This window comes from Microtus pennsylvanicus, chromosome 4 (genome assembly GCF_037038515.1).
Source record: "Microtus pennsylvanicus isolate mMicPen1 chromosome 4, mMicPen1.hap1, whole genome shotgun sequence".
NCBI classification, from domain to species: domain Eukaryota; kingdom Metazoa; phylum Chordata; class Mammalia; order Rodentia; family Cricetidae; genus Microtus; species Microtus pennsylvanicus.
In genome coordinates this window covers 88,350,229-88,376,459 of record NC_134582.1, presented here as the reverse complement: position 1 = coordinate 88,376,459, position 26,231 = coordinate 88,350,229, and the positions used below count along the sequence as shown (strand labels likewise).

At 45.7% G+C, this 26,231-nt stretch overlaps 1 protein-coding gene across 2 annotated transcripts; it reads left to right on the top strand.

Moving 5' to 3' along the window:
* Positions 1-693: 693 nt before the first annotated feature.
* On the top strand, positions 694-21,124 carry Cd83 (CD83 molecule). Of its 2 annotated transcripts, XM_075969780.1 has the most exons (5): positions 694-1,406; positions 1,497-1,618; positions 15,785-15,980; positions 17,824-17,930; positions 19,543-21,124. In XM_075969780.1, exons 1-5 carry the CDS (start codon positions 1,370-1,372, stop codon positions 19,669-19,671), a joined length of 591 nt encoding a protein of 196 aa, XP_075825895.1. In that variant the 5' UTR covers positions 694-1,369; the 3' UTR covers positions 19,672-21,124. The 2 variants fall into 2 exon arrangements, with proteins under 2 accessions (XP_075825895.1, XP_075825896.1); XM_075969781.1 differs by lacking the exon at positions 19,543-21,124 and having other exon boundaries at positions 1,230-1,406; positions 15,785-15,973; positions 17,824-17,924.
* The last annotated feature ends 5,107 nt before the right edge of the window (positions 21,125-26,231 follow it).

Genomic DNA, 26,231 nt, shown 5'->3' with positions numbered 1-26,231 from the left:
AGTGTGGAATTGAAACTGAGTGGGAGACAGTGAGGAGAGATCTAGAGAGAACAGGAAATTGGCAGGGGAATGGAGGGAGGGACCTGGGAGGAGCTGGAATTGGGGAGTAGGAGGTGGACTTTACAAAAACAAAATGCATTCATATATGAAGGAAAAATAATAGTAAAATAGAAACGCTACCAAGCACTCAATGCTACCTAGTGGGGTCTAAACTGTGACCCAATGGAATATGGCACAGCCACTAAGCAGTTGCTGAAATTATTCTTAGTATTGTGAACCTGCTCATAAACTGCTAACCTAAGCTAACACAAGACGGAAAGAAAGTAGGAAGGGTAAGAAGGGTAAGCCATTAAAACATGTACATAGGCGTGGAAGTCAGTACACCAAAGGTTAAGGGGGTTGTTTCTGTATAGATTAGAATTGGCTTTTTCTTTAATAACCTAACTTGTGGTGTTCACACACTTCTGGATGTGAGTCTGCCTCCCCCCCCCCCCAAGAGTAGTTGACTTACAGGGAGAAGGTGGCTACCTTAAAGAAAAGGGAGTCTCCCTTCCCTAGAAGCCTCAGTTAGGGGTGGGAGCTTGTGATTCCCCACCCCCTCTATGTTGAAAGGTTGATTACCTTGGTCTTGGGCAGATCATCATTGATGCCTAGAATTCAAGAAGACCTGGTGTCATGTCCCAAAGACACTGTGTCATTCTGATCCTTCCAGACCTCTGGCTCTTAAAATCTTTCTGTCCCCCCTCCCCTTTCCCATGGTCCCTGAGCCTTGGAGAGCGGGCGTGAAGCAGATGGACTGAATCTTCTTTTAGACATTGTTTTCTAAAATACTTATGAGCATGCATGTAATTAATGCTTTAGTATAAAAAGATGTCTTTTGTTCAAACAATGTAAACAAGGCCGGATGATAACCCAGAAAGAAGGCAGGGAGCCAAGAACTGCAGGCGTATGCCACTTTGCTGGAAGTCTAGTGTATCTGCCCCTATCACAAAATCTGGAGAGGAACAACGTCGCCACAGCCCTGGGCTTCGGAGGAAGGTGCCCACCCTCCCTCCCTCAACCTGCAAGTACGGCTCGATGGCCTGGTTCCCAGGTTGGGCTTGAGGGTCATCGAGCCGGTGTCACGCGTGCCATCGCGGCTTCTAAAGCCACAGGGAGCGGGGCCGTTCCGCGGAGCTGCTTGTCACCGCTGGCCAGCCGCAGCAGCGACGCGGACTTGGGGACGCGTGCGCGGGGCGGGGACCAGGCCACCCGCCTCCTCCGGCTGGGGAGTCCCCGGGGCCGGATCACGGGGAAGTCCCGAGCAGGGGTACAAGAACGCGGCGCGCGCCCAGGAGAGTAGCCTGGACGGTGTCGCAGCGCTCCAGCCATGTCGCGAGGCCTCCAGTTCCTGCTCCTCGGCTACGGTAGGGCCCCCAGCCTGTCGCCCTACGCTGCCTGCGACCTGCCTCGGTGGCCTGGCTCACGCCTCTCTGTCTCTACCCTTTCTCTTGCAGCCTGCAGCCTGGCGCCAGCGATGGCGATGCGGGAGGTGACGGTGGCTTGCTCCGAGACGGCTGACCTGCCGTGCCCAGCGCCTTGGGACCCGCAGCTCTCTTACGAGGTATCCTGGGCCAAGGTAAGCGAGACCCGAGTCTGAGTGGGTTTTTTGCGGGGACAGAGGAAGCAGACAGACAGACTAGGGACTGGGTCTCCCGGGGCCCCGTTGGATACTCTAGCTAGTCTGATACTCGACTTTCTCCCACTGGGCTTCATCTGCATCCTCATCCAGAACCCTCACGTTTTAGTTCCTGGCAGATCATGATCAAAGGCGTCTTGATGTGAGTGATCCCACCAGAGGTTTGCAAAGGAATGGATCCGTGCCGCAGGGCACCTGTGGGCACAGCCAGGAGGCTATAGAGAAAGCAACGTGGGCCTAGATTTTAGACATGAGACAGGAAGCATGTCCCAATACTCCTAATATCTGTTGCCTTGTGACCATGACACCTTCAAAATACAGAAGGGAGAGGAACATTTGAGAGGAAGGTCTCAAAAAGGGTCTCAAATGACTTAGATTGGCCACAGGAGTTAGTTAGGAGTGTCTGTTTCTTTTCAGCCAAGGCAGCCCCTGAGGGGTCCCGCCACAAGTGAGGACTCTGCCCCTGTGGTGGGAAATTGAGTTTCACAAGGCACAACACTTGAAAGGTTTCCTTTCAGCGACATCTTAAGACTTCACAGTTTTAATTCCTGTTGTATGCTAAAGCCAAGCAGCTATAATTTAATAGAGCCGGCCTTTGCACCCCTTCTTTAAGTGAGCTTCGGAGGCAGGCCAGCTCCATTTTAAGGCAAATGAATTCAATCCCCAGGGGTGGCTTTCTGATTTGCTGGTTTACCTCTGAGGAAGCCTCTGTCTGATCTCAGTTTCCACAAAAACGCAGGGCTTCCTTCTTCCTGCTGTGAAAGATGCTGCGGGAGCGGGTAGGTTGTATTGGTGTTTAAACATGCAAGGCGACACATGTGTGTGTGTGTGTGTGTGTGTGTGTGTGTGTGTGTAAGCGCGCAAGCGCGCGCACATGCAGGTGCGCACGCACGCGGTATTTGACCACTTAAGCCGATTGTCTGGGCTGGAGGCTAGTATCTTAGTGGTATAGTATTTACTTAACATGCAAAAGCATGCTGAAACCCCGAGCATCAAACCAAAACCCAAAGTAGTTAACCAAATGGGTTGTCAGTCCCCGAAAGACAGCGATGGCACCAGTTCTTTCTGCGTTCTGCCCAGCATCCAGGATCTACCTTCTTACTGAATCTAAGCTGACAGCATGAGGGAGGTGGCCCCAAGGAGACCACAGGACACTGCTGGGTAGAACACTATAGGACAGGGTGTAGAGGGAATGGGGGGGGGGCTATTTCTTCTCATTTCTCCTTTCTTCACTGTGAGTTCAGAGGACAGGAGTCCAAATTTTTTGAGTAGTCAAAACAATAACGCTTTAAACATATTACAAAAACAGTATTTGAGGACTCACCATATGCCAGACTATGGGGACAAATATTTACATATATTATCTTCCTCTGTCTCCTGGAACAGTGTGGCCTTAGGAGTTCAGAACTATGCCTGCTCCTACTTCCTGATGAAGAGACAGAGCCCTGGGGGGGGGGGGGAGCAAAATACACGGGCTTTGACCCAAGCTGTCAGATTCCAGATCTCGGGCTGTTAGACTATCTTGATATCTTGATGTTCTACTTTAATTACTTTGGGTAAAGAAAAACAAAGTGTCCCTGAGCCAGCCAGACAGTAGGCTTAGCCATCATCATCTCAAGGAGGGCGCAAACATGAAACCATGTTCTTTCCCAGACTGTAATTAAAAAAAGAAAGCATCATTAATATCCCCAGGGGAGTAATTAAAAAGTACTCACGAAACAAGCGGATGAAATTTCAGACTGTGAAGTTCAAACAGTTGTCAAGTTAAATCTTCTCGCACGGGGTCGTTTGGAATGGTTCAGTAAATCATAGCAATTAGCCTTTGACCTTTCCTTGGATGTCGGCAGATGATGTAACACTGTAATGTATGTGCTTGTTTATTGGACATGGTTCTTGCAAGGTCTGGCCTGAAGGTCCCTTAAAACTTCTTTCAAAAAAAAAAAAAAAAACCAAGGTGGAGGGCAGGGAGGTGGTGGTAGAGTGCTTGCTTACTCTGAATGAAGCTGTGATGCTAAAGAAAAAGGCAATGTCTGTTCTCATCCCTCTCCGTGGGCTTGTGGCTAGAGGAGCATTACAATGCCAGCCCACTAACCAAGCACCTTGAAATCGATATAAATTCTTTCTTCTTGGACTTTTGGATGAGTCCCACCATATTTGGTATTTTTCCAGGTCCCAAATGAATAGATTGGCGTTGTTGTTTGTTTGGCAAAAAAAAAAAAAAAAATGGACAGAGATTTCTAGAAATAAGGCCGTGGCGAGGTACCGAAAGGCCTTGTTTTATGGATGAAGCATCTGGGGGTTTTCTTTATGGTTTCCTTGGAAAATGTTCTAGGGGAACTGTGAGGTATGGGATTTAAACTCAGAACCGAAGGCGAGTCCAGTTCTTCTCACCTCCCTTCCCCGTCTCTGTTCTGGTATGTAAAACCTGTTTCCTGTGTGGGGGAATAGTGCAAGGAGAGCCCCTTGAAGTGAAGTTTCACCTTGTGCCACCCTGAATCACACTCTTGCAGGTCTCCTGCCAGTCACAACAGTGGTCACAACGACACATGGCTTAAAATTCCGTTTGCCATTTCGTCCTTGGGTCCCATAGAACATTCTGCCATTAGTCAGTTGGCACTGATGGCCTGTGCTTAAGAAAGGACTCCTGCAAGTCAACTCATACCTTTTACCAAAAACTCAAAGCAGATGGAATTCCATTAGTGTCTGTATAAACATTGATGGATCGGGCCATGTCTGACTCCATTCTTTGTGTCTAAGATGTAGTGATGGGGAGGCCGGAGGAATTCAGTAGAGACAAGCACAGAAGATCAAAGGCCAAATACAGATGGCACCAACCCAGTGTCCTCTAGCACAGCGTTTTCTTCTGTGGCCCGGTGCCCTCATAACTGGAACCCCTGGAGATGCCTTCTCTTCCTACCTTTTAAAGTAGAGTGGATGATGGAGGAGAAATAGGAAAATCAATAAGTTGTATTCATTGAGATTGTAACTCAGTTTAGTCTTTAAAGTTCTAATAGGTTGCAGCTTGGGTACGAGGAGGTAGTTTGAAAACACGGGCAAATATGGTTTGATCCATCATTCTTTGGCTGTTGACCATGATATTTGTTTACGTTGGGTTTCAGAGGACAGAGTTGAGTATAAGGCTCTGTATGAGGGGCTGTGACTGTGCTTCCACAAAGCTACAGTAGGTTTGAATAGAGAGCCCAGCTCCAGATAGACAGCTCTGGGCATGGTTGGTGTCCTTCTCTGCTACCAAGGAAGAGTCATTTACTCTGCAGATCCAGCACCATCCTGGATCATGCTAGGAGCCCTGACAACCTCCGGTGAGGCAAAGTGAAAGGGGATATCCGTGTGGCCTCTGGGTGATACTGCGGGGGTGGGGACAGCCATGCGTCACAAGACATAACTCTTTTTAGACGATTGTCAAAGGAAGGGAGAAAGGGGAAGTAAGACCGTGATTTCAGAGAATTGGCCACACTTGACTTCAGGGCTTAGAAAAGCCTTGGCAAGGGTAGAGTATGGACAGTTTGGTCCAGTGCTGTGTTCCATTTCTGTACTGGAAAGCAGGCCCTCTGACAGCTCGATGCTAGGCACCACACCAGTGTGTTGGCCTTGACTCAGTAGGATGCGGTCTGCCCTGGATTCTGGTCACTCTTAGTGAATATTTCCTGTCTCTACCAGTGTGTGATGCTGAGCTCTGAGGGCAAGGCCTCTGAAAAGAGCCGAGGGGTTGAAGTCATCCCCGGGGGACTACCTGTGAGCTAATAGGCATCACTTGTTGCGTTTCCTTGATTCTCAGAGGTGATCTAAGAACATGTTTATTTGGGAGAAAAAGAAACATTTCCATATTAAATTTAGAAGGACTGAAAATCTGAAATGTGAGAACTGTATGTATATTAGAATCAGAGAAAAATACTGCAGTCCCCATAGGCATGTGCCCTCCTTGCCTTGGAGAAATCACTTTTAGCTCTAGCTACAAAAGACGTGAAGTTGGTTTTTGGATGTCTTTCATATTTACACAGCTATTGTAGCTGCCTCCTGGGCCTGGTGATAGCTATCCCAAAATCAACATGGAGAAGATGGCTTCTTTGGAGCCCCAGCAACCATGTGAATAAAGAAGCTTCAATGGCTAGGATCGGTAACACCAGTGCAGATGGCCGGAGAGGGGGGGATCTCTAAAGGTCATTAGCCAGTCAACCTAGTCAAATCTGGGAGTTCTTTGAAAGAACCTGTCTTGATAGACAAGGTGGAGGGTGATGGAGGAAGACATCTGGTGTCTACACACATAACAGACATGTGTACACACCCACACTCAGAGACAAAGCAAACATTCTAGAGTAGCATCTTAAGCAAGGGCAGAGAAGTGAACCATGAAGCATCTTGGTGTAAGTGAGGTCACTGGTGATCCGGAAAGGAAAATGGTGCAGCAGGTAAAGCTAGAGGTGATAGGATGGAGGCAAAGTGGGAAGGACTCAAATGTCAATAGTGAGTCCAAGGCATACCATCTCAGCAGTAGTGAACCATTGAAAGAGTTTCAGCACAGAGAATGATGTCATACAAATCTAAGGAAGAGCACATTTCTCATGATGATGGGGAGAATGTAGCTCGTCTGAGAAGACAAATGTTTGGGAGCCTGTATTCTTTTCCTCCACTGAAATTCCCATCAGCTTAGCTCAGCGGAGGCCAGAGCACATCTTTTTCCCTTGGATTTGCTCCATCACCATTTCTGTCTGCACAGTCAAGGAAAGATGAGTCTACCTCAGAAAGAATGGAGGAAGCCTCCGCCAGACGAGAATGGTGGCTCATTGAGGTTTGGGACATGGCTGAACATGACCGAACATGGCATTGCTCATGTTCTTTGGGGGGTAGGAAGAGGGCGGCTGAGAGTTGAAGAGAAACACCAACAAAGAAAAACATGTGCTTTCCACAAATACAAAGGGGAACCTGGATCACATGAGGCCTGGGTTTCCTGGGGTTATTCTTAGTTCTGTCACCGTGTGGAAAAAGGAGAAGTTTCCAGGAGGCCTCAGTGACGTAGGCATTTATGTAAGGCAGGCTTAAAAATCAAATTCATTACCTAGAAAATGTTCCTCTGACTAAAACTGCTTCCATAATCTTTCTAGCGACTTCAGCAATGATTCTAAATGTGTATGCATGTGTGTGTGTGTGTGTGTGTGTGTGTGTGTGTGCACAAGACTGTGTGTATGCATGGGAATGGTAACCTTGCGCATCTTCTTCGATTATTCTCCACCACATGTTTTTAGACAGGCTCTCTTACCGATCCTGGAGCCAGCAAATTCAGACATCCTCCTGTACCGCCTCCCCCAGGGCTGGGACCACAGACCTCTACCCCCTTACCCAGTTCTTTCTTTCTTTTTTTTTTAAACATGGGTGCCGGGGAAGTAACTTGATTCTCATGCTTGGACTGACTGAACTCTCCCTCGCTTTCCTAAGTTTTGTACCAACACTCCTGAGTCCAAATCAGAGCAGGGCTGAAAATCTTGCCCTGGTAATATTCCGTCACACTCCTGAGTGTATATGGAATCTTTTGGAATCTTGATTTGTGTGTGCCTTATTAGTGGTGGTTTTGTGTTTTCATGGAGGTGCTCTGGATCAAGTTCCTGTGTGCGCTAGGTGGAACTAGTACTGACTGGAAGACCGGGCTATGGTAACATCACGTGACAGTTTCTTGGAGCACTAGTGAGTCACTTGCGTGCTCTAATCTGAATTCTCTAAAGAGGATAGATCCCAGAAGAGCTGGTGGCTGGAGAGGATTGTAGGTCCAGATGAAGAAGGACTTCTGGGAAAGGAAGATGTTAGTTGTCGCATCTGCAGTCACCATGGACCAGACTTTCTGGGTCAGTCCTGGGGTGTCATTCTTTGATGAAAGATGGCACATATGTAGGACTGATTCAGAAGCTGGGGCCACATGGGCAGAGTTCCCTAAACGCCACCATTATGTAGTGGTCTATGTGTGTTCCCATCAGTTAAGACTTCCTGTTACAAGGAATTGCAATTCTATCTTAAAGAAAAGGAACTATGTTGGTTTTTCCATGATGTATTAGATTATTTTATTTTATTTTTAACATTCCCATTATATATACGTCAAAATAGTCAAAATAGTTCCTTTTCTGTAAGAAAATCTGGGCTTAGAGGTACGTGAACATCCCTCAGGCTTGCTGATATTTCATCTCTCCTCTTTCCCAACCTTTGTATTGATGTTATTGCTAGCTTCCCCCTGGCAGGGAAATAGTAGCTGACACACACGCTTGCATATTCCCCACCCCCCAGACAATATCTTTCTGGTTGGTTTTTTCTTTTAATAGGACAAGTTTCCGACTATTCTTAAGTGGCTATAATTGCATTGTGTGCCCGTCCCAACTAGTCTCTGAGGCTGTGGGATGTCAGGCCAGAGTTAAATAGACCTCCGCTAGACTCAAGGGGTTCTTGTGATTCTGTGAAGGACATGAACTCAGAGTCCAATAGGTAACCCATGATGGCAATCTCAGGATGGTTGCTGAGAATAATGAAAGGTTCAGCATTGCTATCTATGATCCCAGCCTCAAAAAGCTTTTCTGCTTTATTAAAAAGATGCTTGAGAGAATCAGAATGCTGTGGTGTTTTGGAGACATAATGGTCAGCCAGCATGGGCTGGAGGGATGCTTTAGACAGTGAAGTCCTTGCTGTGGAAGGGAGTGCATCCGATCTCCAGGACCAGCGAGAAAAAGTAGGGTGTGGTGGTGTAGATCCCTGGAGCTCACTGGCTAGCTAGCCTAGCCAATCAAAAGAGCTCCTGGCCAGTAAGAGATTCTATCTGGAAAGACAAACAGAAACAAGATTAGTTGGTGCCTAAAGGGGCAACTGAGGCTGTCTTCTGGTCCTCACATGCACACACGCCCACATGAACACACACACACACACACACATGCATACACACAAACACACCCACACACCACACACATGCACACACACACCACACATACATAACCCATACACCCTACACCTCCCTTCCACACACATCATACACACACACACAATACACACACACTCACACACCACACACATGCACACACACACCACACACACATACCTCGTACACCCCATACCACACACACACATCATACACACACACACAATACACACATGCACACACACCACACACATACATACCCCATACACCCCATACCTCCCACACATATGTCATACACACCACACACACATTATACACACACACACAACACACACACACACACACCATACACACGCTCACACACACACCACTTGAACATTAGACTTCTCCCTAGAGCAATGGACTGAGATTTCTAGGACAGTTTTACCGAAAAATCAGCCAAGAAGGATGAGCTGGAAGGAAGGAGAGTCTGTAGATGGAGGGGAAAACAACCAGTTATGGCGACAACTTCTCCCCCACTCTCCCAACTCCACAGTGCCCAGGAGTGTTTCTTGTTTGAGAAAATATCTTGTAACAGATTCCTTCTAGACAAGGGAAGGAAATGCAAGGATGAAGCGACTGACTGAAAATGACCTGATTAGCTAACGGAGAAGCTCGAACTTGACTTCAGTCCATCTGATTTGGAAGCCGATGTGCTCGTCACGTTTTCATTATTTCTCAAATTCATTCATTTATTCAAAATGCATCCTTCCTGTGTGCAATGAACTATTCAGCATGCTGAATTAAGCCTTGGCTATGTATTTTCAAAAATTAACATCTTTAGGGCTTTGCTTATGATTACCACCAGACTTAGGGTAGGCATGCAACACCATAAATATCTTCACACCACTTTTCTAAGATGTGGTCACTCAGTCCTGGGCCCAGTGGGTACAAACGAGCTGCTCTGCCAGTTGGCCAAGAACAGAAGAATTGGTGGTAGGGCTGGGAATGGTTCCCACTCTACCCCACTCCAAAGCCAATGCTCTTAATTAAGCCACCTCTGCTGTACTCATTACTCTTGTTAACAGCCATAAATCCAACTCTGTCTGTTAGACCCAGTACATTTCAAAGTAGAAAATCATTTTCCTAATAAAACTACACTCAGAAAAAAGACCCGACATTAATGCTCATACATTTTATCCATATTATGACATCAAATTCAGAGCCAAACTATTTTGCACATTATAAAGAGCTGTTTTTTAATGATGAATGGGGATTATATTAGCACTTAAGTTGAGTTAAAACCAAAGTACAAGAATGTTAGTGCACAGGAAATGCAGTTAACACAAAGCTGCTCCAGTGTGCTTGGGATACATCAGATTAATGCGTTGACACTTTTGAACATTTGGTGTCTCCCTCTTTCATTGCGGTTTATCAAATTGGTAAATGAAATATTCAAATTCTGTGCTATTTTTCCTTCCAAAAGAAACCTTTCTTTTCCTACCATGCTTTACCAAAATTTTATCAAATCTGATATCTGATGATCTCAGGCCTCTAGTTTGTGACCAAAGCTCCTTGCTTGCCTTAGCAAACAAATTTGGTCATTTCTAGGAAGTTCACATGGTGTGTGTGTGTGTCATGTGTATGTGTATTGTGTGTGTATGGTATGTGTGTACGTGTTGTGTGCCTGTGCCTGTGCTTGCAGAGGCTACAACCTGAAGTGAGGATGCCTTGATTACTCCCCACCTTTATTTTCTTGTGACAAGACTTCTTGGTTGAATCTCACTATTTGAGTTAGACCGATTGACCACTGAGTCACTTGGGCTTGCTCACCCATCTCTGCACTCTTAGTACTGGGGTTCCAGACACGCCTGGACTTTTAGGTGGGTAGGGGACTCGAACTCATAGCTTCACTCTTGCACAGCAAGGACTTTGCCCTCTGTGCCCTTTCCCAAGTTTCCTAACCCTCCGTATGCTTTTTATTTTGAGACAAGGTTTCTCTGAGTTGGCTAAGATGGCCTTGAACTTCCAATCCTCCTGTCTCAGCCTTCTGAGTAGCTGGGGTCACAGGCTTCCCTGCCAAGTCTGATTAATTGTCGTGTATTTGAATAAAACTACATAAATTTGTTTTTTTAAAAAAAAACATTTGCCGCAATAGTTCTTAGTTGAAATATGGGTTCCATCCCAGTATTATTGATTTAGTTTGTGCTTATTCAAATTTATCTATCATTTAATTTTTAAAAAGCTTTTTAATTCACATGCTCTTTAAAATCAGTACTTTGTGTTTGCTTGATGTTATGTTCAGCGAATTAAAGGGAAAACTCGGTTTAATTTAGGTCTTGTGGTTTCTTTAAGGTCAAATGTCTGTCTCAGAGAAAGAATATGATATTTAGGCCTTTATGCAAATTGGAGGCTGTAAGACAAACCAAAGTCCTTGGGTTTTCTCAAAACAGGATGTCGCATATTGTTTTTTCATAATTCAATAAAAAAGCTCAGTTGTCAGCATAAAAGTTAATCCGCAGAGTGTGGATATTTAAAAGAGCGTTGGAATGAGCGTTTTGAGGAATTAATTTGCCCAAATTATGTTGTGCTTTCACGTGCTGTACAGCAATATCAGCCTCGCAGAGCGCGCATTAAACAGTTCCCATCAATTATGCTGGGCTCTGAATGAAGCGGAGGGTTCCTTTTGTTAGAAATTACTATTTCCTAAACTGCTTTTGCAGAGAAGCAATGAAACACTTTTAGACTTGGAATGTTTAAAAAGCTGCTCTTGCCAGTGGCTGATTTTGAGCCAGTTCCAATGCTCATAAGTACAGGGACTCAGAGAATAAGGCAAAGAGGGGACCGGTCCATGTGTGAGTCTGCGTTCCTGCTGCCTCACCGCCCAGGGCTGTTTTGGTCACTGCTGGTTCATTTGACATGGCAAGATGACATGAGCCTGGCCACGGGTCTTTTGAGAATCATTTGGAGTTTTACATAAGGGGTTTCCAGGGCAACCACAGTGCTACACTCTGGTTTTGAGCACCTAACAAAAACAAAACTGGTTGCTCCTTTTACAGTAGTGGAGAGATCTTGTATTTCTCAGGTAGAGTCACAGGAAAAAAAAAAAAAAAGGTCTGTCTCCCCCCCCCCCCATCCTTTGGATAGTTTTATCTTAAAACGACAAAACAAAGGGCAGCAGACATTGCAATACCTGAAACATGAATGAGGAGGGGGCTAGGAAATACTCCCGGGTGCGCTGAATGACACTGGCTGTTGTGTCCTCTTGCCCATGACTTTGCCTTTTTCCATCTCAAGGACCTGTGGCCAACTGTAGTCTAAACATTTTAAATGAAACATTGCAGAAATAAACAATTCGCAAGGTTTACGCTGTTTGCTGTTCCGAGTAGTGTGATAAAAGCCTCACACCTTGTCCTGTCTGGGATGCGAATCTCCCTTCCGTTCAGCTTAGCTACACAGTATAGCTGCCTTCCGCCACGAGCAGTCTTCATGGCTGTCAGATACGCTTAGTATCAGATATACTTGCTTACATTCATGTCTCCCATATTTTGCTTAATAATGGGTTCAATGCACAAGAGCAGTGATGCTAGCCATTTGGATATGCCCAAGAAAAACCACAAAGTGCTTCCTTTAAGGGAAGAGAGGAGTTACCGAGAAAAGAGAATGCAAGCTCCCTGCTGAGGTCGATGGGAAGATTGAATCCTTTATCCTGATATTTTGAAGAATGGAAGAGAAATGCTTCCTTGCACTGTAAAGTCATGATCATAGTGTGTCGTCAAAGCTTGAGTGAGATAGAAAAGGTATTAATTTTGCATAGAAAATGTGCATAGAAAGCCTCCACCTGGTTTAAAAACCACACTGTTCGAGTGAGTATGTATAGGAAAGAAACCACTGTGCTTTTCCAAAGATAGCCTCAGTTCTACCTGTGATTTCAGAAACCCACTAAAGGTCTTGGATAGATTCCCATGGATAAGACGTGACACCGCTGTGGTTACTTATCAAGCAGAATGCTGTCAGTCATTGAGCAGGAGTTCTTGGTTATGCTAGCTCTCGGGTACTGGTTCTCTGTGGCACCGGGGAGAAAGGGTCTTTGGAGGAGACCTGTGAGAGCGGAGGAGGTATTTGACTGTCACTCTACTGATAGGTGGGATGACTCAGAATCTGGCAGGCGATTGGGCCCATAACCTTGTTCTGCATCTCCCATCGTTTCTTCCTTCTGTCCTCACTGCCTCACCTGGCTTTGGCGTTGCTACTAGCAACTGGAATCGAATCGCTAGAATTGTTCTGGATGCCCATAGAAATCTGACCATAAAGTGTACTCCTTGCCGTTGGAGCTGCCTTGTTACAAAATGAATTCCTTTGCAGATGAATAGAAGGCTATTGCCAAGCAGCTCTGGTCTCTGCCATCAGCTGGCTTCTCGAGTCCCAGCAGCTAGCTTTGTCGAAACAGGCATGGTCGGTTATATGGCAGCTCCAGGAATACTGTTGGTTTTGATCTTGACTTTCTTATGGACTTTTCTGAACTGAGAGAGGGCCCTCTTGATGGAAAAGTGCTTCCCGGGAGGAAAGCGGGGGGTGGGTCACCGCTAAGTGCCTGTTGCAGCATATTTGCCATTGAGGGTTGATTTAGCAAAAAAGAGATGGCTGGAGCATTGGTCAGGACTGCACAGAGACTGAAGTGGGTTAATCGGCTCAGACTGGTCTCGTGTGGCAGCTGACCTAGGTTGGCGCTGCTGGACGGTCATGGCTGGGGAAAGTCATAAGCCACGAGGCACTGCCTCTACTTGTCCTAGAGTCATTTGGATGCTCTTTATTCCTCTGATGGCTCTTCAGCCACCTCCTTTGGTTGCTTTGTGTTTACGCATGCTCCCGTGTATGTGTGCATGCGTATGCATGAGTGTGGAGACTGGAAGTCATTGTTGGCTGTCACTCAATCACTCCCTGCCTTATTTTTTTGAGACAGGGTCTTCCATTGAACCCAGGGCTCCTCAGTTTGACTAGACTGACTGGCTCTCAAGCCCCATGGATCCCCCTGTTACTGGCCCAGCATGGGGATTATGGACATGTGCCTACCGCACCAAGCTGTTTTATGTCAGGGGTGGGGATTGAACTCAGGAACTTATGCTTGTACAGCAAGCACTTTGCTGCTAAACCAAGGCCTCGGTGCCAGTCTTGTTGTATTTTTGAACCTCCAAAGGCCCCAGATTTTAGCTTTCCCCTGGAGAGTCTTGATTATTTAGTAAGAAACTTCTTAAAATGGGAAGGACTGCCAAGAAATGGGATTTATGTTCGCAGACAGACTGAGAAGAGCCATTCTTTTCAGCGGAGTTCTGGGAGTGCGCATAAATCTACCAGCAGATGTCTCTGTCGCCCACTTCACAGGAATGTCAGCACTCTAAAAGCTGGGACCTAACTGGGTGACCTTGCTGTGCTTTGCTTGACTTCCACTGACCCTGAGTGTGTGCGTGTGTGTTCATACAGACACACATAAGTGAGTGTGTACACCTTTATTGTAGAGTGAGTCCCCAACCCCTTGGCTATCTATTTCCCTGCCAGAGTCCCTTTGAATGCCGAGGAACTGCAGCACACTCCCCGTTCACTGTTTCAGCTGCTGTCATAGAGAAGTCTGGTAATTTGTCCACTCCTCTGAGGTGACTCTTGGGCGCTGTTATGACAGTAGAGATAGGTGGGGGTTGTCATTTGTTCCAAGCCTTCCTACTGGTCTTCAGCCAAGCAGAAAAGGGCAGTTCCAGGTTGTTTGGGGATGCTGACTCCCTGCCAGCACTGAAAGCAATATTCTGCTTTACTGTTACTGAAAAGCTGTTTTAGAAGCTTTTAATTAAGGTGTGGCCAACCTATTGCCCGAAGGACACATGTGGCTCAGAATAGCTATAAATGTGGCCCAACACAAAATTGTAAATTTATTTAAAATATTATGAGGCATTTTTTTTAAATTAACTGCACATTTCTCTGAGCGTGAACTTTGTAAACAGTGTGCTGTGGTGTCAAAAGCTTAGATGGACCTAAAGCCGTTTAGGTGAAGGAACCAACTGGTGAGAGCCCATTAGAAACGCATTCAGGCCTTGCAAGCATGAAGGCCTGAGTTCGAGCCGCAAGAACCCACAGTACAGCCAGATACAGAGGTGCACGCTTGTAGTCTCAGGGCTATCGTCAGATCTGGGAATCACAAACCAGTCAGGCTAGCCTATACACAAAGCTTCAGGCCCGTGAGAGACCCTGTCTCAAAGAACAAAGTGGATCTCACCTGAGGAATGCCCCTGAGGTTGTCCCCAAGTTTCTACACATGAATGCATATGTGTGTGTGCACTTGCACACACACAGACACCTGCACACATGAACATGCAGATGCATGCATGCCCAAACACATACACACTATAAGAGATGTATGGGAACGAGAGTAGATATTGAATGTGGTGTATGTCACATCTTTAAGTAGAAGAAGATACTGAAAACAACCCACAACTGCATCTCCAAGAGAGCCCAAGAGAAATTAAAAATATATAATTTAGCAATAAATTAAAAAAAATTACTTGGCTGGCTTAGCATCTAGTCCATCAGGATGTCCTGTCGCTGTCCTTCCCTCCATAGTTTTATATGACTCCTAAAACCTCCTCACGCCATTCTCCTTAGCATCTTCCTGCCTTAGAAGAGAGACAAACATGGTCAGTTATACGTTGTTTGTGACCTTGAACACTGAAGGTGCTGGCTAACAGGGGTCTTTGCTCATCTGTACCTGGGGTTTGGTTGAGTAGTCTGGCAGTGTTTTTGTTTTGTTTGTTTTTTAAAGAGATTTAGGAAGTTGTCCAAGAAACAGACTGGCATCCAAAATTAAGAACCTGTGAGTGGATGATTTGGCATCTGAAACAGACAAACAAAACAAAGCAAAAAAAAAGAAAGAAAGAAAGAAAAAGAAAAGAAAAGAAAATTTAAAAGGAAACAAGAATAAAATCCAACCCAGGGTGATGCATACTGTGCCATGGTCCCCAGGTGACTTGCCCACCCCTGCAAGGTAGAGGTTGGATCACTGATGCCCCAATCACAGATCACATTCTGATCTTGTTTCAAAGTGACCCGAGCCTGAGAGAGGTTTTTGCAGATTCTCCCCTTGATGCAAGCACTCTTGGGGATTTGTGAAAACAAGTTGTGAGACCTTCCTGTCAGTCTGTCAGTAAGTATGACTCCCTGTTGCTTCTTCACAGCTCTCAGAGGGTGGCAACGAGAGGCTGGAGCTCCCCCAGAGCAGGCAAAACGACTCCTTTGAGGATCCCAGGACAAGGTCTTACTCCCTGACGATCCAGAACACTACTGTCTGCAGCTCTGGTATCTACAGGTGCGCCCTGCAGGAGCTGGGAGGGCAGCGCAACTTCAGTGGCACTGTGGCTTTGAAAGTGACAGGTGAGCTCACTTGGCTTTTCTTCCCACAGACTGGGGGTGTGCTTTCTGTGTGCCCCAAAGTCTCTCCTCTTCCAGAATCTGACCCTGCAGCTTAGGAAAACATCTTGGTTGGAAACCAATTCCTCTGAAGGACAGCATGATTTTTTTTTCTCTGTGTGGCTTAATCTATGCATTGACTTTTGCCCGGCATTTGCAGGCACTAAGACCAGAAATGACAAACATATTGTCACTCAGGCCCTGGTTTTGCACTACGGTTAGACTTTCCTCATGTCCCATATCTTAGAACTAAGTTAATAATCTTCACATCCCAAGACCATGAGCACTCTAAAGAGCCAGCCAGCATTTGTACTCTGCTCACTGCCTCCCCCGCCAGACACAAAGACCGCACACCCTTTTTAACATCCAGCACTCTGCTGTGGTTTGCTTGTCTTTGTGACCCCTTGTCCACTTGCCATGAAATGAATGGAGTAGCTAAATATACATCTTCCCCAGGGACAAGCTAGTCTCTGTTCTGTGTTTCTCGGTACACAGTAGGCCCTCAACAAATATTCAAACGGATAAGAAATGAGAATAGCCCTGCGAGGGAGAGTTCTGGGGGACAGAGAGGAAGTGAAGAGCATAGCAGATTGCCTTCCATCTTCTCTTCAAACGCAGTGTTGTCTCCAAGTTAAGGGCCAGATGGAATGAATTGCTCTGATCTAGCTCAGATGTTAATGCTGACACTCACTAGTGCGTGGCTGTTTTTGCCACTGTTTTAATCTAAGCCTCATCTCTCAAATGGGGCCTGTAACATCTGTATGTTGAGTTTGTTGTTGAGTTTAATGAGATATTACACTAGGTAATTTACTATTTAATTTAATATTATGTAATTTAATATTACGGTGCCTGAGGTAGACAGAATACTCAGTCGTTGTTAGGGTTCCCTAAGATAACGTCTCTCAACCTTTTCCATTGAGTTATAGACCCTCATGAGAATCTTTTCCTAGACCATGCATTACATTTTGGAATCTAATCTCAGCTCCATAAGACTCAAGGGAACAATTTCTTGGAATCGTCTGCCCGCTGCCTGTCCCTGCCCAGGCGGTGAGCCAAGCCCATTGGCAACCTCACTGCAGCGCAAGCCAAGCATCAGCTACTGTCTGAATGAGACACGGCCCTTCTCTCCTACTGTTCCTGATTGGGGCCTCCCTTCTGCCCTCCTCTAGTGTCATAGCCGTGGCCTCAAACATCCTGAGAGAGTTCGTCCTTCCACCCCATGCTGCTGGCCTGCTCTAAGAACCGCAGTTGAGGGACTGGGGAACAGTAGAGTGCTCAGTGTGCATGCAGGAAACCCTAGGTTCAGTTTGAAGTGCCAATAAAACCCAGGGATGGGAGCACATGCCTATAATCTGGGCACTAAGAAGGGAGAGACAGAAAGATCAAGGAGCTCTGAGTCACCTCTGTTGCATGGTGAGTTCAAGGCCAACTTGGGCTACATGATACCCTGTCTCAAGAAGACAGATAAAACAAAGCTCTGGATTTCTTGTACAAGAACAGGCAGATTCCCAGTTTCATTTTCTAGTTTGAGTGCCCTCAAATTGTGGTCATTCACCCAAGAGTTCACCTAGTCACAAGAAGTTAAGGTAGTTCACGACCCTGGAAGCTCAGCAAACGTCCTACTCATCCCGTGGGCGTACAGCCAGAGCAATGTGAGAGCAATCCCTTAAGACTTCAGTCAATGCCACCACAGCCAGTCTTCCCTGAGCTGAGGGCAGGGATGGACACATTAGGACTAGAGGAAGCAGGGGTGGAGCAGGGTAGATGAGTTCTCCGGTGTCTTTATAGGTTCCTTTTCTTTCTTAAGGATGCCCCAAGGAAGCTGCAGAATCTCTTTTCCGGAAGTACAGGGCCGAAGCTGTGCTGCTCTTCTCTCTGGTCATTTTCTACCTGACGCTCATCATTTTCACTTGCGTAAGTATCTGTTCAAAACACCTGTGACTGTGACGTGGTCCCTGGGGTCTGACTGATTCCTGTAGGTCTTGTAGACCGTGTGAATCGTTGAACGCTCACCCACTAAAGGCTGGACATTTGAGGCCTCCACGCTGGGAAGTGCTCTGGGATCCCTCCAGCTTGCTTTTGGTTTAGTGAGACACGTGGAACGTTGTGTCAAGCCTGTGTAACATGGTGGGGTTGTGGAGGAAAGTCTGAAGCATCCCATGGAGGCCTGAAGGATTTGTGATCACAATGTCTTCATCCACCACCTTGGGGCAGAGGCCTTTCTCTCGCAGCTTTGATCAGACTGCTCTGGGTTTGTTTTCTCTTAGTGGGTCTGCATAGTTTTCAATACTTTGCATCCTTTTTAGGACTTGATCCTAAGAAGTCAGAACACTGGGGTACCCAAAAGGTCCCCTCTGGAGTGGGGGGTGCCTGGCAGTACTGGGGCATTCCTGGCATGCCCTTTAGCTATTTATTGGTCATAGGCTCCAGCGGGAAGTCCCTTAAGCCCATTTTTGCCTAGCTATTCACATGGACTGACTATGGACCTCATGGAACAGGGCCATCTGGGACTCTGCCCAACTGGGAAACAACCGTCTCCATATGTCTCAAGGCCACAAGGACTAGCTACACGGGGAGCAGGATAGACTCATCCTGGAGCCATTGCAGGGATGGTTATTGTCCTCTCATCTACCATGTCCTTGTATCCAGCTGCCTGTCCCTTTTCCTGTTTCTGATTTCTATTCTAAAAATCAATCAATAATCATCGCATCATATCCCATAACTATATAAAATTATTACAAGTGAATAAAGATTTCGGTCAGGAGCTTATTTTAAAAACCAGAACAAAATGAAATACTGGTATTTCATAATCAGTCAAAGGTGAAAAAGTGTATTTTTGCAATATCATGACTTTGAAATGAATTGTTGAGGAATATACTAAGATTTTTTTTTCTGGATGTTATCAATTTCTCCAAGAATGATTACATTAGTTAATCTGAAGAGGGTTCTTAAGGTATATGTATTTTTGGTGGTGCTATCAATAAATGTAGAACTTTTCATAAATGTGATTTAAATAAAATAGAGGCTTTTTAAAAATACTTTTCCAATAAAAAGCAAACATATACAATAAAGCAAAAGACTTCCATGAGAACCTACTGTGTACAAAGCATCCAGCCAACCACTGCATAGGATAGACGTGGTGGATACGTCCCCGGCCTCCTAGAGCTTGCAATTTGGTCAGTAGTGCTGTCTGTTCATAAGAAGGTAACTAGGATGGTCAGACAGTACATTCAAGATGGCTGCCTCTGGTTTCTTGCTGGCAGCTATCTGCTTCCACAGGAACTGGCTTTCCACATTTGGGGCAGCAGGAGCTAGAGAGCACTGCACTTGGAAATCCGTGAGCCTCCTGGTGAGATTTGGAAACATCAGGGAAGTGGTACTTATAGGTTGTAAAGAATGAGGGGTGGTGAGTATAGTAAGTGCTTCCAAAATGAGGTGTCCAGATAGCTCTTGGGGGGTGGTGTGACAACTGCCAAGTTTTCCCAATAACTCATTTCTCAAAATCTTTTCATTTTGCTTTTTACAGAAGTTTGCACGACTACAGAGTATCTTTCCAGATATTTCTAAACCTGGTTCGGAACAAGCTTTTCTTCCAGTCACCTCCCCAAGCAAGCATTCGGGGCCAGTGACCCTTCCCAAGACAGAGACAGTATGAGTAGGGTCTTTGCTGGTTTTTACAAAGCCAAGCACATACAGATCAGTGTGCCTGAATGCTGCCTGGACAAGAGAAGAGTGAGCCCCACCCTCAGATGGCAACCTTCCTCCGAAGTCCTTAACCTGACAGTGGGTTCCACACTACTTCCTGCCACGGGGTCTTGAGCACCATCACATGATCATGAAGCATGGGGCCATCACTGCTTCTCTATGGCTGTCAGCTTAGTGTTTCATGCAGCTATCTGGTCAACCTCTTCTATGCTTTTCCAGTCATGTAAAAGCTATGGTGAGATGCAGGTGGAGCAAGGACATGGGAAATTTGAACACTCTGAGCTAGTCTTGTGACAGACTCCCAAGGACAGCTGTCCTCGTCCACATCTGGGATACAGCTCTTTGAATTTGTCCTGTTTCGTTACACCAGTCCAGATGTTTCGTATCTGGCAGAAGTTGACAGGCCAAGCTGTGAGCCAGCGGGAAAGATTTAGCAAATAATTTCCCAGTGCGAAGGTCCTGCTATTAGTAAGGAGTATTATGTGTACATAGAAATGAGAGGTCAGTGAACTGTTCCTCAGCAGGGCCTTTTCATCTGGGAAAGACATCCATAAAGCGGCGATACAGAGGGAAGCACATTTATTTTTTTAATCTACATGTACTTGTAAGAGAAGAATTTTCATGTTTTTCAAAGAAGTTTCTTTTCTTTAAAAAAAATGATTGTCTAGTTGGACAGCATTGCTAGCTGGCAAGCAGTCTGAGTGAATATGCAGAGTGTCCCTCAGAGTAGGGACAACAAGTTAGAAGCACCGTACAGTGTCCTGCTGCAAAGTGTGGACCATGGATTGCGCTACCCAAAGTCTGGTCACAATTGTCCAAGCCTGTCTGTATGATCCTGGATGAATCACTTGTGGCTTTCACTTTCTGGCTTGTAAACCATTTGGTTTTTGTCTGGGTTGACTAAAATGGGTGCAGAAATGCATCGGAAAAGCGCAAGATACTGTACGCAGTGGCAACTCCACTGGGCTGTTATTCTTGTTGATATCCTAGAGTTCGGGAGGTAGAGACCGCTGATCGTGTCTCACCTTTCCCATCAAATCCAAAGGAAGCTATAAAGAGGATGGAACGTTACCATGTCTTCTGTGTGAACTCTTCCTGAGAATGTGGAGACTGGCTCTGCGTTTTGTTCTTGAAGGACCAATCACAAGTCCTTGAAGATATGGACCTACGGGAGCCACTGGGCCATGGCAGGAGGGAGTTCTCAGATGTTGCACTGATGTGACATTGTCGCGTTTCTTTAATGAACTTGTCCCCTTCCTCATTTGCCTCCCCAAAGAAATGTTGTCCCTTTGGTAATGTGCACATCACCCACACTAACATGAGAGTGAAAAGCAATGTTGAGCTGACCCAGTGTTTGCCTCTTCCTCGCCACTTTCATGCTATTAAAGGCGTGCATGTGAGAAGAGTGTTCTCTTCTGTCTTTATAATGATGCAGACTTTGGGATGTGTGCTTGAATGCTGATTGGGGAATAAGAATGTAGAAATGGTACTGGAAAAGGACCGGCTGATTTCCTGAGTCTGGGGCAGCAATGGGGGACAGAGGCATATGGCTGGCAGACCTCTGTGACCAGGCATTCCTTCTTCCAAAGTCTACCAGATCCATCCTGGAGCTGCATCCCTACCAGCTAATACAAGGTTAGCTTACCCACCTATGTGGCCATGGGGGAGGGAGGGACCGGAAGGGAGGATCTTCTAAATGATGTGTGAAATTGGGGGCCCTCATCTTGGGATTCTTTGGGTTTTATCTGAGGTTTTCAAATAGACACCTAGCCCTAAGCTGTTAGGAAAGAGATATACAAAGTGCTGGTGGTGGCTGTAAATGCATCATGGGGAGAGGCTCTTTGTCCAGACGAATACATACGAAGTGTCTGTCAAAGCTGTAGAACCACTTGGAATGGATTCAGGTCTGTCGTCCAGTGCTTTCCAAAGGGCACAAGGCAACTTCGTATCACATCAAGAGACTCGGGCCTCTCATCCATCTGAAGCTATTCCACCTCAATCAGGAGATTTAGAACTGTTATTGTTCTGAGGACTGAGCCAGGGTGTCCATGGAGGGGCTCGGTGTCTAGCAATGTTCAGATGATAGGAAAACAAGAAAGGAGGAAAGGGGAGGAGAAGAAAGGCCAGTGCCCACAAATTTATGGCAAGCTCGTTTTATTAAAAGGAATAAATTGTCTTGCTGGCTGTTGCATGCTGCCTTCTGAGAATTAACACACAGTGAAATAAACTTTCCATAGTCATGAAAGCTGTTGTGTGGAGACCAGAGAGGAGGGTTGCCCTTGTTGCTTTAGATAGACCTAACTAGAAACATTATTAAAATTTGATAGCAGGTTGGCTCCAGTGTTTCATGCCTAATATTTAGTGTTAAAAAATGTGTGTGTGTGTGTGTATGTGAGAAAGAGAGAGAGAGAGACAGACAGACAGACATACAGACACACAGAGGTAAAGACAAAAGGAGAGGGCAGGAAGAGGTATGGAGGTGGAGACTTATGCAGGCAATCCCAGATGGAGCAAGTTAAAAGCAGAAGTGAATGGCAAGCACATTATCTCGGGTGTCAGAGCTACTGCACAACACTGATGGATCGAGATTGTGGGGCCACATTATCGGATCATTTGGGGATAATAGCCAGGAAAACAAGGTGAGGAGTAAACAAAGGAGCTGGAGGAGATGTGTGGTATCAAAACCCCCCGGCAGGCTGCAAGCTCAGAGCAGCACAGCGCCAGTAGAAAGGATAGGAAAGATGGGGACCTTTTAAAAAGATTATTTATTCATTGTATATGTATGCTTGCATGTACATGTGGAAATCAGATGTCAGAGGTCAGTTGCAGGAGCTAGTTCTTTCCTCCCACCAAATGGGGTTTGAACTCATGTTGTAAGGCTTGGTGACAAGTGCCTTTATCCACTGAGCCACATCTCTGGCCTAGGTTTTCAGTGTTGGCATGAGACCTAGGTGTTGACACTGTGTGTGTGTGTGTTGTATCTGTCTATCTCTGTGTGTTTTTAAATTAAAGTCTCCCTTCCCTTTTAGGACAAAATAGACTGGGAAAGTGGTCATTCTTTCCATTTTTACCTGTACATTGCTGAATCATCTGAGGGCACAGAACATGCCATGTTTCCCAGCAGTTCTTCACGCTACTAAGCCTGTCATTGATGATATGCTTCAAGCTGGCTTTAGCCCTCATTACTCCCACTTCAATTTTTCTGTCCTAGAAAAATATGCCTAGTGTCCATTCTCCTTATATAACATGTTATTTATTATGCCTGACCAGCTGTCTTCTAGAAGACAGCATGTATCATCTGAGTTCTTTTGGCTTATGTGTGTGTGTGTGTGTTTTCAATCATATAACTAATACCAGATTCCTTTTTGGTTCTCTGCCTTTTCATTTCTGCCCAGCTGATTCCGTGTTGTGCAATTCCTCTTTATTTTTTAAAAGTAGCTCAATCAGAGTGAACACACCAACTAAGTATGATGATAAACCCAGTGACACCTTCTGGGCTGTGTGATGGGTTGTGCTGGGGAATGAGTATGAATGTGTGATGGGGAAAGGAAAACACAGCGCAGCCGCATGGCATCCAGCATCGCTCACTGCTCAGAATGTCATACATCACACGTAGCCCCTCTGTCCATCACTGTCCACACATTTCGCTTGTACACCTCTCTTCTCCTTGCCTCTTCTTTATGTCTTTCTCCCCATGAGACTTCAGGCAGAACACAGCTAGGTCATGTGGGACTACCAGGAAAACAACATCTAGGCTGGGTAGATCTGTTTCCATGGTTCCTGAGAAGTTCGCCCGAAGGAAGAAGGTGGAAGTCGGGTACCAAAGCAAGTCTTCCATTCTTTTCTCCTCTCAATGTGTATACACATATAGCATCTCTCTGGGCAGAGGAACTGGACCTCACTCGCTGGCTCATTTAGATTCTGCATGTGAAAGGGATATTGTTTTTGCTTCTTTGTAAGAGGGACTACTTCTTCCAATTGACCATTTTCCCCCTAATGCTTTGCCAAAGTAGCCTGTTTACAATCGACTCGCAGATTATAGTACTTACCAGAGGCAAGAGGGAGAAATTCACACACTCGAGAGCTTTGCGACGCCCCACAGAGTTGGAATGCTTTCTTTCAAAGGGGGAAAAGCCATCTGTAAATGTGTATGTGCTTGCCCAAGTCTCCCCCAAAGCCAGCTGGACAGCCTGTCAGCGTCTCCCATTCAGGAACAACAAAGGCTCATGTCAGAAGTCAAGGGACAGGAGGCTGAGAACTAATAATAATTTTGCACTTACGCAGCAGTTTTTATCTGAGGACCTCGGAGTGCTTTACAAACATTAATTAAATCACCCGGCAGCCCTGCGAGATGCCTGTGTATCCCTATTTCTAACTGGCAGGGGGTGATGGGAGGAGAAGTGTGGGCATGGAGCGAGGCTGGAAACAGGCCATGTTACATGCCTGTGGATTGTGGACTCAGAAGAAGTAGGACCATTTCCCTGTGAGCCCAAGATCGTGGTCAGGGGGACAGTCCCCCGCTGGGTCAAGGAAATGGGCTGGTGATTTCCCAACAGGAGTCAGCTTATACATCAGTAAGGGAGCCACCCACACCAGGGCTTGAAGGATGCTGTCATGGTTTTCCAGAGTCTCATCACCACCAACCAAGGCGACAGTCACTACAAACTGCTTTTAGTAGTGACATGATAGCAAACACAGTAACTGTCATGTGGCATGTCCTAGGAAGAAGAGACAAGCTATCTGTTCACCCTTGATAGGCTCACACCACAGACTAACGACACGACACCATGCAAATCTGGCTTGTCCCCCTAATGAGTTTATTTTGGTTACTGACAGTAGTGTGGCTGACCGGCAGGCACCTCCATTACAGAGAAACCCATTACATTGTGGGTAAGGACTCACGATTTGCAGTCAGCTTCACTGGAGAGTCCTCTCTCCCAGAAATAGTTTCCTGTTGTTATAATTTAGGGGAGGGGCTTTTGCATTTTGTAACTTCCATGAACTTCCTGTCAATTTGTTTCCTGTGTCTTATAAACCCTCCACCCCAATCCCAGGAAATACTGTTCAAATTCAGAGGAAACAGCCGTACAACAGCTGCTTTGATTGCTTGTAGATATGGTCATAACTGCCATATGGAACACTGGTATTCAGTCTTATATGTTGTTGCATCTAACTATGCTCTCCAAAAAGATCTATTGAAGTCTTAAGCTCTGGTGCCTAGGAATACAACCTACTCTGGAAGTAAAGTCTTCACAAATGTAGTTACCATGGGATGCTGGGGCTTAGGTTGCTGTCCATATAAGAAGAGGGGAATTTGGATACAGGCTCAGATAGACACGCAAGTAAAAAAGAAGGCCTGGTGAAGTCAGAGGTAGCATTGGCAGTGATACATCCACAAAGCCAAGGAATGCCAAGGATTGCTGGCAGCACCAGAAGCAGAAGCAAGGCCTAGAGGTGGTCTTACCCAGGTGCCCCCAGAGGGAGCATGGCTCTGCCACACCTTGTATCAGACTTCTGGCTCTAGATCCCGGATGGTCTTTTGTTGTTGTGGTTGTTAAAAGCATGCTAGCATGTGGTACATTGTTGTGGCAGCTCCAGAAAGGAGAGGCTTAAATAAGGAGGCTTTCAGATCTAGGGTGATTAAAACATCAAGCATGTGAAAACTATCTGATAACCAGGGAAAGGTTTCCTAAGGGGACCAGGCTGAAATGTGTTGTTAAATGGATGTTTGTTTCAATCATGATGCTTCAGCTGATGAGGAGGACAGGCGGGTGGAATGTGCTAGAGTGTAATAATGCAAAATGGTGTCTGAGACAGTACAGTGGTCCTCTGGCATAGCAGGTATTGGTTCTTGCACAGATGTTTTAACCTTCTTTTTTAAGATTTAATTTTATTTATGTGTGCGCATGTGTAAATGGAGACTATGCTTTCATTTCACGGCCACCCAGACCTGAATAATCACACAAAACTATATTTATTACAATACTGTTTGGCCATCAGCTCAGGCATATTCCTAGATAGCTCTTATATCTTAAATTAACCCATTTTTATTAGCCTGTGTATCACTATGAGGCTGTGGTTTACAGTTAAGGTTCTGGCGTCTTTCTCCTTCAGTAGCTACATGGCAACTCCCTAACCTTGCCTTCTTTCCTCCTCTATCTCCGCTTGGAGTTTCTGCCTTTCTATATTCTGTCCTGACATAGGCCAAAGCAGTTTCTCTATTAGCCAATGGTAATAAAACATAGTCACAGTATATAGGGAGGAATCCCGCATCTTGTATGTCTGTGTGTCTGTGTACTTAGATGTCTATGAAGATGTCAGAAGGTATTAGATTCCCTGGAGCTGGAATTACAGGAGATTGTGAGCCATCAGAAATGGATTTTAGGAATAGAACTAACATTCTCTGAAAGAGCAGCAAGTATTCTTACTCACTGAGAAATCTCTTCAGCTCTTGTTTGTGTGTGTGTGTGTGTGTGTGTGTGTGTGTGTGTGTGTATGTGTGTGTGTTTT